The sequence below is a fragment of the Tachyglossus aculeatus genome, chromosome 1, assembly GCF_015852505.1.
Source record: "Tachyglossus aculeatus isolate mTacAcu1 chromosome 1, mTacAcu1.pri, whole genome shotgun sequence".
In the NCBI taxonomy this organism is placed as follows: domain Eukaryota; kingdom Metazoa; phylum Chordata; class Mammalia; order Monotremata; family Tachyglossidae; genus Tachyglossus; species Tachyglossus aculeatus.
The window spans coordinates 142511515-142528327 of NC_052066.1; the positions used below are offsets into that span (position 1 = coordinate 142511515).

The following is a 16813-nucleotide window of genomic DNA, read 5'->3' on the forward strand; positions in this document are numbered from 1 at the left end:
TCAGTCTGGGAGGAAGGGGCTCAGTCTAAGTCATCAGCTATGTCCTAAAAGCCAGATGAGAAAGCGGAAAATGGAAGTGGCCTTTACTCTTTTCCTTACCGGCGGGTAGCCACTGCTCTGAGGACAGGATGGTTTAGGACTCCCCCAAAATTGAAAAACGCTGGGCTCTTTACAAACTAAAAACTTCTTCAAATGAGTCTTTCAATCTCCTTTCTCCCAAAGAGCTTATTAATTTAATCAATCAATGGTTTTTTTGGAGCACTTACTGTGTGCAGGTACTAAGCACACAGTACCCAAGAGTATAGTGTGAAACAAACTGAGCTTCTACACCATGGCTGTCTCATCATTACTCATTTCTCCAAGAGGATCTGAGCACCCAAAGAGCTTACTAATTTAATCAATGGTATTTTTGGAGCACTTACTGTGTGCAGGTACTAAGCACACAGTACCCAAGAGTACAGTGTGAAACAAACAGACAAACAACTGAGCTTCTACACCTTGGCTGTCTCATCATTACTCATTTCTCCAAGAGGATCTGAGCAGTTTGATTTGGACACCGCTAAAAACACTTTAGCATCTTCCAAAATGTAAAGCTGAGCCTCTCCCTCGCACTCTGCAAGCCATTTTTATGCAATTTAAACGCCGACCTCCTAATGCTTTTGAGGGGTCAAGAGCAAGTCTTCAAGCCAAATGGCTCCCTGCAAGTGGACACTACCTCTCTCACAAACACTAGACTCACCTTGTCCAGGAGTTCTTTCGTTTCCTTCGTCAGGGGAGCGTGAGAAAACTTGCATTTGTCGCCTTGGTAGCATTTTGCTCCTGTATGATAGAACTTGCAAGGAAATTCATGTAATCACAGCTATTAAGGAAAAAGAAGTACTCTTTAAGCCATGTACTTCACAAATGCCCAACTTTCTATGATCAGGCTGAAATATTCGGTTATTATTAAAGAGCAACCTAAAGGCGATTCTTATTTTGATGTGTGCGGTCTCATTTTAATTATGCTCTCCATCAACCAAGAGGCAATCATCCAAGGAACTGCCATGTCCCCCTTCCTTCTGCCTTGCTCAGGTATACCGTCCCGAAGGTTTCAAAGCTTGAGCCAAAAAGCCACTACCCTTCGTGGCAAAAGGCATTTTCAGTGATCTATGTTTTTTTCCTGTTTGCCTGACCTAGAAATAGGTGCAGACAATCGAGAGTGTACTGAACTTTTAGTTTCTGGAGGATGATCCAGCTCTAAATTAAAGGACCCACAGACTGCCCAAGCAATATGGATCTTGGAGATTTAAAAAAAATGTGATCTTTCCCTAGCCAGGTAAGCTGCTTGGTCAAAATTAGGGAAAATTCCTCAAGGCCCTGGCACCCTCCCCCAACTCTGCCAAATCAGTCAGTCAGTAGTATTTATTGAGCACTTACAGTGTGCAGAGCAATGTACTAAGTGTCTGGGAGAGTACAAATCACTCTTCCATGCCACTGCAGCACCGAGTCCTGCTCCTCTCCTGGAGTCGAGAATTGGTGTCATATGGGGCAGTTACTAAGAATATTTAGAGTGTGGTTTCTGGACTGGAAACAAGAAGTTTCAGTGTTTGACAGCGTGATGTTCTCGTTGCCTCGTTTCTTGGAGTCGTGGTAGGGGTTCTCCTGATCCACCATGAAGAGCCCCTGGAAGAGCCTACAGAAAATCATGACCTCTGAGGAGGGGGCGAGATTGGGTTAAATGCTGGAGTTTTAGGGGTTGCCAGGCCCGCAAACATGGTCAGAAGCAGTGTGGCCTACCGGAAAGAGCCCGGCCCTGGGAGTCTAAAGGACCTGGCTTCTAATCCCGGCTCCGCAAGTTGCCTGCTGTGTGGCCTAGGGCAAGTCACCTCACTTCTCTGGGCTTCAGTCCCCTCGTGTGTAAAACGGGGATTAAGACTATGAGCCCCACGTGGACTGTGTCCAACCTGACTGCCTTGTACCTGTTCCAGTCCTCAGAACGGTGTCTGGCACCTAGTAAATGCTTAACCATTCATTCATTCATTCAATCGTATTTATTGAGCGCTTACTGTGTGCAGAGCACTGTACTAAGCGCTTGGGAAGTACAAGTTGGCAACATATACAGACGGTCCCTACCCAACAGCGGGCTCACAGTCTAGAAGGGGGAGACAGACAACAAAACAAAACATATTAACAAAATAAAACAAATAGAATAGTAAATATGTAACCAATACCACTTTAAAAAAAAAACAAGTAAAAGGAGTCTGCTTTCCCCACCCCCTTGTGCGAGGTACTGTCCTCCCCTGCCAACACTTCCCTAATTCCCACTTCTAAGCCCACTTCCCCATCCCAGCCCCCCTCCGTGGGAATAAAGATAGGGATGGACCGGGAAAGGATGCGGGCTGAAGGGGTTTCCAGCCCTAGTGAGGCTACAGCCAAAAGGCTGGAATTGGGCAACATGACAGAGCTGGTTGTAGAGTCAAGAAGGATGGGAGGTGGAGGATGAGGGAGAACATCAGCAGGGCGGACAACGATGACAAAGGGGGATGCTCTGGACATCCCTGGGGGGGCAGGGGAGGGAAAGGAGCAGACAACCGATGGCAGATGAAGCAGCATGGACTGGGAGGCGGAAAGACAGAATTTAAACCGCTATGCTACAATTTTCATCAGCAACTCCTGGGGAAGTTTACTGTCTTCTAAAAGTCTACGAAAACTTTTAATCTGACCACACCGATAGGAAAGATTTCTGTAAACGGAGATGGATCTCTCAAAGGTCTTATTTCCTCCCACAGAATACACTAAGTGCAACTCAATTTGACATTTCAAGAAGGAAGGTTAGATTTAGGCAACAGACTCCCAAACCCAATATTATAGCCAGACTTTTGGTCCTGTATACAACCTCTTTTTTTATAAAAAAGAAAATAAACCCAAAGACTATCTCGAAAACTTGAAAGTACAATTCTACTCAATGTGCACTTTTCAGTAAAGGATATTGTGCATATAAATGCAATTCTCTCCTTTGGTACAATATCCCTGTATATAAAACTTGCAGATTTCCTTTTTCTTCTCTAACTCTGCATCATGATCAAATTTACACTGGTCTCCCTGTATGCAAAGAGAGAGAAATAAAAGTCACTTCTTAAAGTCTTATCACCCCATTTTGCCAACACAGTTAACTTCAAAGAACTAATTCATTCTGTCAGATATTAATATGTAAAGATATTATGGCCACAAAATCATCTGAAATTGATATACCAAAATCCCTAAAACAGTATTTTATGCATTATATATATAAAATGTACTATATATATACGTATACATAGAGAGAGATCTATCTATATATATATATAAAATGAATCCGTGTTCTTACAATTGCAAGGTAATGACCATTCAAACCTTCTTAAATAACACTCTTAGAATTGAACAGAAAGAATATGTGGAGGTATGAAGGAACAACAAAAACAGTCACCATGTAATTTGGGAATATAAACTGGAATTTCTTAGAAGGATTCCCCTGTACATGCTTAAATTATTTACCTTAATACATCTCCCCTCAAGAAAATATTTACAAATCTGCTTTCCTTTGTGCTCCACTGTATGCTGATTGATGAATTCCTGACTCATATTCACCCATTTCTTCATCGGTTTACCATCCTAAAAGAAAAAATATTCCATTAAAACTAATATTCACAGTAATCTTTGATTTACAATGAAATCTATCCACAAAATGCTTTGGAAAAGGTATGGAAAATTCCAACAGTTAGAAGAATCCCTCCTTAGGAATAAACTGCGAATCTTGTGCTTTGAACTTCGCTAGCTAAAAAACAGGTTCTAGGGCAACATTCTTAGACTAAGATTCTCCCAGATTTTACAGGCTCTAAGTAGTCAGGTGTCCATGAGGCTGTGAAGGAGTCAGTCACCCTAGAAAGGTGTGATGAGTTTATTTTACGGCACCTCCACTCTGTACATTTCCCAGGGCAAATTGGAATTGCCTCAACTACCCTTCGAGCATGGAGATCTAACCTCCGTTAATGAGCAAACAGGACCAACAGACACCTTTAATTCCACTTTGAGTGAAACAGTAATCTAAACAACGTGTTCCTGGAAGAATAATCAAGTGGAATGCATTTACGGTGAAGGCTCTTTTAGAATTTAGCCAATTCGCCGGGCTTCTCTTCCCATCCGCACGATGATGGCTGGTCAAGGGGGAGAGGGTATAAAAAATTTATTTCTCAGTAGTAGTGGAAATTTATTCCCATTTGTACAAGGACAAAAGCAACAGAATCCTCTGATGGAAACAGGGGGGCAAGAAGGTCAGAATGTAAAAAATTCAATCCACAGGTGCAGTAAAGTCATGGAACAAATATTTGCCAAAAGAGTGGCAGCCCCTGAGAGAAGTAGGATTAGGTCATTTGAATAAAATAGCTGGGTGAATTCCTGGGCAAAGAGACATCTGAAAGATATGGGTCCGGATGACACCCTGGTTAGGCCATGGGACTAGGCACCCTCTTAAAAACTGCCTGAAAAATGGACAGGGGTGGAGGGAGGGAGAAAAGACGTGAGAAGACCATGGTGCCCATGCTCAGAAAGCAAGTCCTGGGCTGGTTTCAACTCTTCCTCCTTCTGTACCTCAGGCACACTCGGAATTGTCCCACTTCTGCCATTTGTCGGTGTCACCACTTAAATTGGGTCAAAACTCGGGTCCGCCCCAGTAGTTGAACCCAGATTTCCTGGTAGCTCGGGAGACTAGGGCTGGGCTACTTGAAACTGCAACTCTGAAAAAGGGGTGGTGAACCTAACTAATGGACAGGGAGTGCTGTTTTCCCCGATTCTTGGGCTGCCGAGGCGGGCCCGGGGCCTTGGGGTGTCCCATTTCTACACCCCAACACGAGGACATGTATATTCTCCTTTCCTACGGGGCCTTCAGGCTTCCAGGAAAGAGGGAGAGCGACTGGCTGAGAAGGTGGAACTTTCGTACTTTTGCACATTAGTACATTTTAGTATACAAAAAGCAGCGTGGCCAAGCGGAAAGAGCCCGGGTCTGGGAATCTGAGGACCTGGGTTCTGATTCCAGCTCTGTTGCATGTTTGCTGTGTGACCTTGGGCAGGTCACTTCACTTCCCTGTGCCTCAGTTACTTCATCTGTAAAATGAGGATTACGACTGTAAGCCCTATGTGGTACAGGGACTGTGTCCGGCCCGATTACCTTGTAACTACCCTGGCGCTTAGTACAGTGTCTGGCACGTGGTAAGCACTTAACCGAAACCACACTCTATTACCATTATTATTTATTCCAAACATACATACCTCACCTCTCACTTTAACGTTAGTCTTTGGAAGGGAAAGCACAGCTGACCTTTCTCTGTCCTTCAGAGGTCAGCAGGTCATGGGGCTACAATGAATAAAGAAAACCCACACTTCCTTGCCAGTTACTAATTGTCAGTCTTCCTCCTGCTGATCTGAAAACTCTCTCATCCTTGGGTGTGAAAGACAACACTACCTTTGCAACCAGCTGGACTAGAAATACGGAACAGGCTCAAACTCCTGCTCTGTTTCTGCACGGAGCTGCTCAGCTCTTGCACAGCCCCTCCGACGCCCAGGTACCATACCTCTTGATAGCCATCTGTTCCTGAAAATGCATTAGGCCCTTTACTGCACCCTCTTCCTCTTCCTCGGTCTTTGCGCTTCAGTTTCTTCGGCAAACCGCGTCCGCGACCAACAGTAAAGCTTTTACCCCTCTGTTCAACACCTAAAAAAAGGTAAAATCCCCTTCAGACCCGTTATAGGAAAAGAGAGAATGCATTTATTCTTCCACAAGAGAAAGTGCTGTCTAGGGTGTGCAGTTCCTCCTCCAACTTTTTGCCCCTTCCCTCAAGAGCCAACCATGGGGAAAAGTGGGTTTGATCATCATCATGCCCATCACCCCCGCCAACTCTTCCGTACATTCACCTCCCTTCTCAGGCCCCTGGTTCCTCCCCCTCCTCCTTCCCTCACCCCCAACGATCTGGCCTCCTATTTCATTAACAAAATTAAATCCATCAGGTCTGACCTCCCCAAAGTCACTTCCCCCCCTTCTCCAACCCCCCGGCTCTCAACACTCTCTGCTACTCTCCCATCCTTCCCAGCAGTATCCTCAGAGGAGCTCTCCTCCCTCCTCTCAAGTGCTACTCCGGCCACCTGTGCTTCTGACCCCATTCCCTCTCATCTCATGAAATCTCTCGCTCCATCCCTTCTCCCCTCCTTAAATTCCATCTTCAACCGCTCACTCTCCACTGGTTCTTTCCCCTCTGCCTTCAAACATGCCCATGTCTCTCCCATCCTAAAAAAACCCTCTCTTGACCCTACCTCACCTTCTAGTTATCGCCCCATATCCCTCCTACCATTCCTTTCCAAACTCCATGAACGAATTGTCTACACGCGCTGCCTAGAATTCCTCAACAACAACTCTCTCCTCGACCCCCTCCAGTCTGGCTTCCGTCCCGTACATTCCACGGAAACTGCCCCTCAAAGGTCACCAATGACCTCCTGCTTGCCAAATCCAACAGCTCATACTCTGTCCTAATCCTTCTCGACCTCTCAGCTGCCTTCGACACTGTGGACCACCCCCTTCTCCTCAACACGCTATCTGACCTTGGCTTCACAGACTCCGTCCTCTCCTGGTTCTCCTCTTATCTCTCCGGTCATTCATTCTCAGTCTCTTTTGCAGGCTCCTCCTCCCCCTCCCATCCCCTTATTGTGGGGGTTCCCCAAGGTTCAGTGCTTGGTCCCCTTCTGTTCTCGATCTACACGCACTCCCTCGGTGACCTCATTCGCTCCCACGGCTTCAATTATCATCTCTACGCTGATGACACCCAGATCTACATCTCTGCCCCTGCTCTCTCCCCCTCTCTCCAGGCTCACATCTCCTCCTGCCTTCAGGACATCTCCATCTGGATGTCTGCCCGCCACCTAAAACTCAACATGTCCAAGACTGAACTCCTTGTCTTCCCTCCCAAACCCTGCCCTCTCCCTGACTTTCCCATCTCTGTTGACGGCACTACCATCCTTCCCGTCTCACAAGCCCGCAACCTTGTTGTCATCCTCGACTCCGCTCTCTCATTCACCCCTCACATCCAAGCCGTCACCAAAACCTGCCAGTCTCAGCTCCGCAACATTGCCAAGATCCGCCCTTTCCTCTTCATCCATACCGCTACCCTGCTCGTTCAAGTTCTCATCCTATCCCGTCTGGACTACTGCATCAGCCTTCTCTCTGATCTCCCATCCTCGTGTCTCTCCCCACTTCTATCCATACTTCATGCTGCTGTCCATATTGTCTTTGTCCAGAAACACTCCGGGCATGTTACTCCCCTCCTCAAAAATCTCCAGTGGCTACCAATCTGTGCATCAGGCAGAAACTCCTCACCCTGGGCTTAAAGGCTCTCCATCACCTCGCCCCTCCTACCTCACCTCCCTTCTCTCCTTCTCCAGCCCACCCCACACCCTCCGCTCCTCTGCCGCTAATCTCCTCACCGTACCTCGTTCTCCCCTGTTCCGCCATCGACCCCCGGCCCACATCCCCCAACCCTGGCCTGGAATGGCCTCCCTCTGCCCATCCGCCAAGCTAGCTCTCTTCCTCCCTTCAAGGCCCTACTGAGAGCTCACCTCCTTCAGGAGACCTTCCCAGACTGAGCCCCTTCCTTCCTCTCCCCCTCGTCCCCCTCTCCATCTCCCCCATCTTACCTCCTTCCCTTCCCCACAGCACCTGTATATATGTATAGATGTTTGTACATATTTATTACTCTATTTATTTATTTATTTTACTTGTACATATCTATTCTATTTATTTTATTTTGTTAGTATGGTTGGTTTTGTTCTCTGTCTCCCCCTTTTAGACTGTGAGCCCACTGTTGGGTAGGGACTGTCTCTATATGTTGCCAACTTGTACTTCCCAAGCACTTGGTACAGTGCTCTGCACACAATAAGCGCTCAATAAATACGATTGATGATGATGATGATTTCGCTTCCAGGATGCTAAAAAGTGAAGCTGTGCCAGGACAGACCAAAGAGAGCGGGCTGACGTTACAGATGGCAGAGCTGCGGAAGACCAGTTGTTTCTCGGAACGCTCCATTATTCCCTTCCAAGGAAAAAAAGCAAACTGCAATTATCAGGAAATGGGAAGGGAGGGCCACCCCAATCTCGTCTTTGTTACCTGCAAATCAGATGCCTTTTCATCATTTCTAATATCTATTTAGGGGAGCACAGTGCAACTAACTGGTGGGCAAAGAGTTGATGATTTAACGCAGAAGGAGCCTAATGATTTAATAAGAGCCGATGACGGAGAGGATTCCTTCTAGAGTACTCTTATAACAGTTCCTGAACTTTCCCCTCTTGCAAAGCACATGTCGATTGGGATCCACACGGCTCTGTAGCTAAGGAGTTGTATAGAATAATAATAATAATAATGGCATTTATTAAGCGCTTACTATATGCAAAGCACTGTTCTAAGCGGGAGTTTACAAGGTGATCAGGTTGTCCCACGTGGGGGGGTCGCAGTTTTAATCCCCATTTTCCAGATGAGGGAACTGAGGCCCAGAGAAGTTAAGTGACTTGCCCTAGGTCACACAGCTGACAAGTGGCAGAGCGGGGATTTGAACCCATGACCCCCAACTCCAAAGCCTGGGCTCTTTCCACTGAGCCACGCTGGACTGCCTCATTTTCTCTCGCTAAACGCGCCAATGAAAATTATATGGAATATGAATTCAAAATACAGACACGAAATGATCACAAATGGAACTGGCACCCTAACAGGCAGGTGATTGTCCTTATGATCCTCTACTGGCATTCTCAGGATCCTCCTTGCACAAATCTCGGACCACCGGGGTGCCTGTAGGAAGCCTTGGAAGGCTGGTTTCCGATTCTCACTGCCTCACGCAGCTTCCGGGATGTGGTGGGATCATCCTGTTGAGCGCATCGCTCTCTTTTTCTGATCCTGTGGCTGCTGAAGGCTGGCCCCTTCAAGGCTTCCTATCCAGCTGGATTCTCCCTGTGGATTTGGAAATGCTTGCCCTCCCCCCTCCACTTCACAGGGTTCACATTCACAGTAGAGTAGATGCAGCAGTGTGGCTTAGTGGATAGAGGAAGGGCTCTGCCACATGTCTGCTGTGTGACCATGGGCAAGTCACTTAACTTCTCTGGGCCTCAGTTACCTCATCTGTAAAATGGGGATTAAGAGTGTGAGCCTTGTGGGGGACAGGGACGGTGTCCAATCTGCTTAGCCTGAATCTACCCCAGCACTTAGAAGAGTGCTTGGCACATAGCAAGTGCTTAACAAGTACCACAATTATTATTATTATTATTATTATTATTATTATTATTATTATTATTATTATGTGCTCTTTTAAACATCCATGAAGAGCCAAATTAGGAATTTCTGCCACAGAAATTCAAAAATCGTACGTTCAACTGGTGAGGTTTCCATTGTTAATGTGTGGTGTGGCCTTTGATTGACCATAGCACTTCTTAATTTAAAATGTGCAGGTCACGTACAAACTTTTCATCAATCAGGTACAAGCTTTTAATCAACGTTTCTCTTAACTTGCCTGTGACAACTCGGTATGAAGTCAAAAATAAGAGGCGTTACTTTCACACCACCCTGAGGGCTTTCATGGAAGATGCTGGAAGCCTTTGGTTTCAAGGATCTCCACCAACTCTTGTCATCTTATAGACTGGTTTTCTTTTCTTTCAGTAGTGATGGCAATAGTATTTATGAAGGGCTTACTATGCACGGAACACTGTACTAAGCACTGGGAAAGAATATACAGGTGGGAATTAGATGTCCTTCCACACAGAAGGTATGCTCCTCGAGGGAAAATCAGGTTCTATTGATTCTTCTTAACTCTTCTCGATGCCCAGCACGGTGTTCGGCTCAAAGAGGATACAAGTTGTTGCCAACTTGTACTTCCCAAGCGCTTAGTACAGTGCTCTGCACACAGTAAGCGCTCAATAAGTACGATTGATTGATTGATGGATGGATACTCACTGAACACTGCAGAATGAAAAGATGAATCTGGCACTGAGATTCATTGGGGGGGGCACTTTTCAAACATTTATGAATATTAAGAGAAAAATACTTTTAACCACAAATATTTAGGGGCACCTCATAATCACCTGGGGCTCAGGAGGCAAAAGATGAGGCTAGGACTGTGCTATATTGATATGGTAATAATTACTCTCCCTTCTCATGTGGGACAGGGATGGTAACCGGCCTTATTAACTTGTATCTACCCCGGAACTTAGAACAGTGCTTGATATGTAGAAAGCGCCTAAAAGGTACCATTAAAAAATAAGAGCACTTTGCTACGCTCTGAGCCACATTCAGCATAACTGGATCAGACCCTAGGGAGAGCGGCTACAATGCCACCCTTCAGTGGTTTACTGGCCACCTCCTCAGGTCATCCCCCAGAAAGCCTGGAGGGCAGTCAATTGTCCTGGAAGGTAATCGTTTTCTAGAGCTTTAAGTGAAACTGCCACCGGGCACAGATGGCATTCGTGTTTTCACCTCACTCGGGAGTTTCTCTAGCCAATCCACTGCGGATAGAGAAGCAGCGTGGCCTGGTGGAAAGAGCACGGGCCTGGAGTCTGACCCCATCATGTGTCTGCTGAGTGACCTTGGACAAGTCACTTCACTTCTCTGTGCCTCAGTTACCTCCTCGGTAAAATGGGGATTAAGACAGTGAGCACCATGTGGGACACGGACTGTGTCCAACCTGACTAGCTTATATTTTCCCCAGTGCTTAATACAGAGCCTTGCACATAGAAAGCGCTTAACAAGTGCCATTTTTTTAAAAAGTACTTTAGGACGACCATCACGAGAAACACACGAAGGAGGGGAAAAATAATTCTTGCTCAAAAGAGGTGTTAGCAAATCAGTTGCCAATATGAAAATCACACGCAGACCTGTAGTACTTATTCTACACTACAAGTATTGACGGCATTTATAAAATTTCAAGAATGCTCACTGAGCACCTTCTGTGTGCAGAGCACTGAACAAACTACGTGGGAGAGTACAGTATAAATTAAAGGTGTGGTCCCTGCCCTCCAGGGAGATGATCATTTAACTGAGAGTGCCAGGTGGATGTAAATGGTTCACATACAGTGCGGGCAGAGGGGAAAATACAGAGACGACCTGTAATATCCAAAGTAAGGAACAATGAATAAGTGAGAAAATAAACTGAGTATACAAACTGAGAACACAAATCTAGGTATATGGATATATTAATGTTAAGAATGTTAACATGACAAGGAGAGATGGTGGAAATTAATTGGGGAATGCATCCTAGAAAAAGTGGGGGTCCAGGATGAAGAGGACTGTGACCTAGAGGATTTAAAGGGGGGAGGAGTTCCAGGTGAAAGGAAGAGCTAGGGCAGAGGGTCAAAGATGGAGAGTCAAGGGCAAGGTGAAAAAAAAATGGTGAACTTCAGAGGAGAGAAGACCACAGACTGGGGAACAGAGGGTGAAGAGAGCTGGTCGAAAAGTTTGAAGCCAATGATCCAGATTTGGTGGGATGTGGAAGATGGCGGGGGCATCTTTCCTTTGGCTCTTCCCAAAAGAAAAGGAATGAGATGATAATGAGAGGGACGAGAACCTCATACAGCTATGCACTGACTGACATTTCAGTCAGTCAGTCAGTGGTATTCACTGAGCGCTTACTGTGTGCACAGCATGTGACGTATTTGAAAGAAGAGGGACAATCAATCAAGCAATCAATTACTCCACTGTATTTGCTGAGCGCTCATTATGTGCAGAGCACTGTACTAAGCACTTCAGAGAGTACAATAAAACAGAATTAGAAGACACATTCCCAGCCCATAATGAGCTTACAGGCTAGAGGGGGAGACAAGACAGTAATATGAATAAATAGTGGCCTTTATAATATATAATTTAAAGATCTGTACATAAGGGCTTTGGGGTTGAGCGTGCGGAGAATTTCAATTGTCCAAAGGTCACAGATTAAGATGCACAGGTGAGGCAGAAGGGAGAGTGAGCTGGTGAAAAGAAGGCTTAATTTCAAAGCTTAGTAATGCTTTGAAAGTGGAGAGAGTGATGGTCTGGCATATATGGAAGGGGAGGGAGTTCCACCCTAGTGGGGAGGACATGGGAAAGGGGTTGGAGGTGAGAGAGACGAGATCAGGGCACAGTAAGCTGGCGCTAGAAGAGCGGAGTGTGCGGGCTGGGCTGTGGTAGGAGATTAGTGAGGTGAGATACAGTGGGGCAAGATGATCGAATGCTTTAAAGCTGATGTAAGAGTTTCTGTTCGATGTGGAGGTGGATGGGCAACCACTGGAGGTTCTTGCGGAGTGGGGAGACACGGACTGAACGTTTCTGTTGATCAATGATTTGTGCAGCAGAGTGCGGTGTAGGCTGGAGAGGAGAGAGACAGGAGGGAGGGAGGTCAGCGAGGACGCAGATGCAATAGTCAAGGTGGGACAGGATAAGTGCTTGGCTCAACATGGTAACAGTTTGGATGGAGAGGAACAAGCAGGTTTTAGCAATTTTGTGAATGAAGAACTAACAGAAATTGGTGACAGACTGAATATGTGGGTGGAATGAGAGAGATGATTCTAGGACAACACCAACGTTACGGGATTGTGAGGTAGAAAGGATAGTAGGGTTGTTTACAGTGAAGGGACAGATAGAGGGAGGACAAGGTTTGGGTGGGAAAATAAGGAGTTGAGTTTTGGACAAGCCTAACTTGACGTGTAGACAGGACATCCAAGTAGATATACCTTGAAGGCAGGAGGAAAAGTGAGATTCCAGGGAAGGAGAGAGGTTAGGGCTGGAGGCGTAGATTGGGAGTCATCTGCATTGAGATGGTAATTGAGGCCATGAGCGAATGAGTTCTCCAAGGGAGAACAGAAGGGGACCCAGAACTGAGCCTTCAGGGAACCCTATCGTAAGAGGGTGGGAGGCAGAAAAGGAGCCCCCGAAAGAGACTGAGAAAGGGCCGTCAAAGAGAGAGGAGAACCAACAGAGGACAGTTTCAGGGAATTCAAAGTTGGATAAAGTTTCAAGGAGAAGGGGGTGGTCTACATCGTCAAAGGTGGCCGAGAGGTCTAGGAGGAATAGGATGGAGTAGAGGCCGAGAGTAATCCCCGAACCAAAAAGCTATTTGGCTATCAGATCTCTGGAACCCCTTCACAACTTCCAGGGTAAAACTGAGACAGTCCCAGCCAACATTCGTGGAGACTCGGGCATTCTCTGATTCAAGTGCGCTGGAATAAAAGGGCTGTGAAGTTCCACGTTAGGATGTCTCCCTTCCAGAAAACAAAATCAAAGGCACCTAATTCCATGGCGGGGAGGAGGGGGTCATCTAGACCCCCCAAAGACTTGGCACCATGGGGGTGATGCCATTTGTTTCGCCCCAGTGGCTTTTTAAGGGAGGCTCTCACCCCCTTTGGGGCCAACAGGGATGGCTCTGCTCCTTGCCCTCTGCCGGCATCATGCAGCCCTTGCCTGGGAAGCCTGGGAGGTAGCCACCAACTGCCGCACCTATGCGGGCAAGCTGCCCTCCGTCTCCCAGGCGCTTAGTTAAGTGCTCTGCAAAAAATGAGCGCTCAATAAATACCACTGAGTGCCTGACATGCAGTAGCAGCAGCCCAAACAGGCCAGCTAAGCTGGAGGAGGGGAGGAAGGGTTCCTTTTCTGGCCATCCCCAGATGGCCCCCATCCTCCTCCCACAGGTTGCCCTGGCTCAGTCCTGCGCTGGCAAAGACCCAAGAGCAGCAGCTGGGAAAGCGGAGAAACAGCGGCCAGTACTTTTTTCTTCCTCTCCCTCCCTCTTTTTTTCTTGCCCTTTCCTTGCTGGACCCCACCCCCAGTGCCTCACTCCCTCAATGCTCCGCCCCCCGCTCTCAAAATGAAAAGTGCTCACCCCTGGACGTTAGTTACATACTGACCTTGCTGGATCCCTTTCATCCCCTGTTTTTTCAATGATTCTTTAGGAAAGGATGCTCCTAACCCGGTACCTGACGTGTCTTTAGACTGTCTGTATTGTTTAAGCTGGTCGGCAAAGTCCTCGTCTGTTTCCTGACTGTAGTTCCCAAAGTTGTCATCGCTGTAGTTACTGTATTCCTCATACTCCTTACTTTTGGATTTTTTATTATGCTGACTCTTCTGGGATGACATGTAGTTCCCCGACAAATGTCCATGCTAAATAAAAAAAACACACACGAGCAGGACAGTGATCATTTCCAATATTAAATCCTAAATTAGAGGCATGTCATGGTAATGCTTCTTGACTTGGTAGGGGAAGATCATTAGTTCCACTAACAGTCTCCAAACACTTAAAATACTCCTTTATAGTACTCATTTATTTATTTCCATTAGTGATATATTTTGTCTTTTGTTATTATTATTAGTAGTAATAATAATAATTTGTTCAATTGTATTTATTGAGCGCTTACTGTGCGCAGACCACTGTACGAAGTGCTTGGAAAGTATAATTGGCAACATATAGAGACAATCCTTACCCAACAACAGGTTCACAGTCTAAATGCTTACTGTGTGCAAAGTACTGTGCTAAGCGCTCGGGAGAGTACAATCTAACATCGGACACATTCCCTTCCCACAATGAGCTCTCAGTCCAGAGGGGGAGACAGACGTTATTATAAATAAATGTCTATTTATTCTGTACGTACAAGGAGGCCTTAAATACCTTGAAAACCCATGACATTGCCAATCCTCAAGTCTATTTTTTTTTGGTATTTGTTAAGCACTTACTAAGTGCCAAGCACTGTAGTAGATGCAAGCTAATCAGCTTGGACTCAGTCCCTGTCTGACACGGGGCTTTTTTTGGTCTTCATCCGCATTATACAGATGAGGTGACTGAGGTACAGGGAAGCTGAATGTTTTGCCCAAAGTCCCACAGCAGATAAGTGGGGTAGCTGGGACTAGAACCCAGGTCTTTCTGACTCCTAGGCTATGCTGCTTCTCGTTTATATACTTGTATATAAAAGTCGGCCAGAGGCAATACAAAAAGTGTTAGTAAAATCACAGAATTACACCAAAACAAAGTCTGGTAGAATAACTGCTTGAACTGATTTAAATAAACTACTATTCTTCTACAGCACAAACTCAGTCACCATGAAATGTCCTCTTTCTATATATGAATATTTCTTATAACAAAAAAAAATTCCAAGGTTAGGTTTGGTAGAGAAAGTGAGCCGAGTCTAAGAGGGAAGTGTTCACTTGGAAATCAATGGTATTTACTGAGCGCTTACTGTGTGCAGAGCACTGTACTACGCACTTGGGAGAGTACAATATAATGTAACAGACATATTCCCTGCCCACAAGGAGCTTACAGGAAAAGCATGAGCTCTTTCAATCTATTAGGGCCCAAGTTAACTGCTCTTCTGCAATTAAGATACCTTTACTGCCTGCCAAAATGAACAGAGTTTAATCTTAGGAGCAAGAGTATTTACCACTAAGATCAGCAGCCTGAACTCACCAGCGGTTTCCTGACAGCGAACCGCCCCGCCTGCTGTGGAGGTGAGATGCTGCCTCCCCTTCCCCAGCACTGGGACTCCCGCGGACCCCTGCTCCCATCAGTCATCGATCAATCAGTGATATGTATTGAGCATTTACTGTGAGCAGAGCACGATGTTGAGCACTTGGGAGAGTACAATGGAATAGAGGGCGCAGACTTGCTCCCAGCTCACAATGAACTTAGGGGCTAGAGAGGAGCCGACAGGTGTAACTGAGCCCAGGGAGGGACTCCAATACAAGCAGAACTTGTATTTCTGTTTTGAAATACAGAAGCTCTTTGAGAACGTGGGCGAGGCCGTGGCCGTGGCTCTGACTGCCGTGACTGTTGCGACTGGATCGCGAGGGGCCTAAATCCTGTTCCTCTAACCACGACACCCTACTGGTCTTGTCACCCTTGACTCTTATAGTCTGGTGTTCCATCTTTCTTTACATGCTTATCACCAAGCCCTCCTACCCCCACTTCCTCTTCGAGGGGGAGCCAGGGACTGAGTCTAATTCTCATCGTGTTTTTTTTTTCTTTTTCCCCAGTGCACTGTTCCCAGCACACACTTAATATTATTACCACTACTGTGATATTCCCTTCGGTATTTTAATTCCGCTTCACTACCACTTATTTTTGATGGAGTATCCTTGTTACGTAATTACCACCTGAAGGTGTGCGCTCTCATCTTGACTATCTCTTTTTGATAGTGAAGCAGTGTGGTCTAGCTGAAAGAGGCCTAGGAGCCAGATGACCTGGGTTCTAACCCTGGCTCGGCCACTTCTCTGCTGTGTGACCTTGGGCAAGTCACTTCACTTCTCTGTGCCTCAGTTTCCTCATCTCTAACTTCTAGACTGTGAGCCTGTTGTTGGGTACGGACCGTCTCTATATGTTGCCGACTTGTACTTCCCAAGCGCTTAGTACAGTGCTCTGCACACAGTAAGCGCTCAATAAATATGACTGAATGAATGAACGAATGTAAAATGAAGATTCAATACCTGTTCTCCCTCATACAGAGAATGTGAATGCTGGCTCCGACCTGTGTCTGACCTGAATGTGTTTTATCTATCCCAGGCCTCAGAACAGTGCTTGATATAGAGTAAGCGCTTCACAAATACCACAATTACCGTCATCGTCATTATTATTATTTTTAAAAATACAGTTTAGCTGTAGTGTTCGAAAGAAGTGTTTGGAAGCACTTGCGTCTTCCTACCCGTCTAATTCTAAAACCCTGAAAGTGGATTCTGTGACTGGAACAAATGAGAAAGATGTCTTCGTTGGAGACACTGACCTAGACTATTCTGTCTACTGTCCAAATACTGGGCTCTAAATC

At 46.1% G+C, this 16813-nt stretch overlaps 1 protein-coding gene across 3 annotated transcripts in view; it reads right to left on the reverse strand.

Moving 5' to 3' along the window:
- The window catches only part of ZC3H6 (zinc finger CCCH-type containing 6), a 62355-nt gene that overhangs the window by 12544 nt on the left and 32998 nt on the right, over nt 1–16813 (reverse strand). For 2 of the 3 annotated variants that reach the window (XM_038763987.1, XM_038763998.1), the window contains exons 4-8: nt 13913–14165; nt 5586–5725; nt 3514–3630; nt 2970–3081; nt 740–849 (exon numbers count right to left, since the gene is read on the reverse strand). In XM_038763987.1, coding sequence (XP_038619915.1) covers nt 740–849; nt 2970–3081; nt 3514–3630; nt 5586–5725; nt 13913–14165 — 732 coding nt within the window. The remainder of the gene's footprint in view (nt 1–739; nt 850–2969; nt 3082–3513; nt 3631–5585; nt 5726–13912; nt 14166–16813) is intronic. The other variant, XM_038764085.1, reaches the window with a different exon arrangement.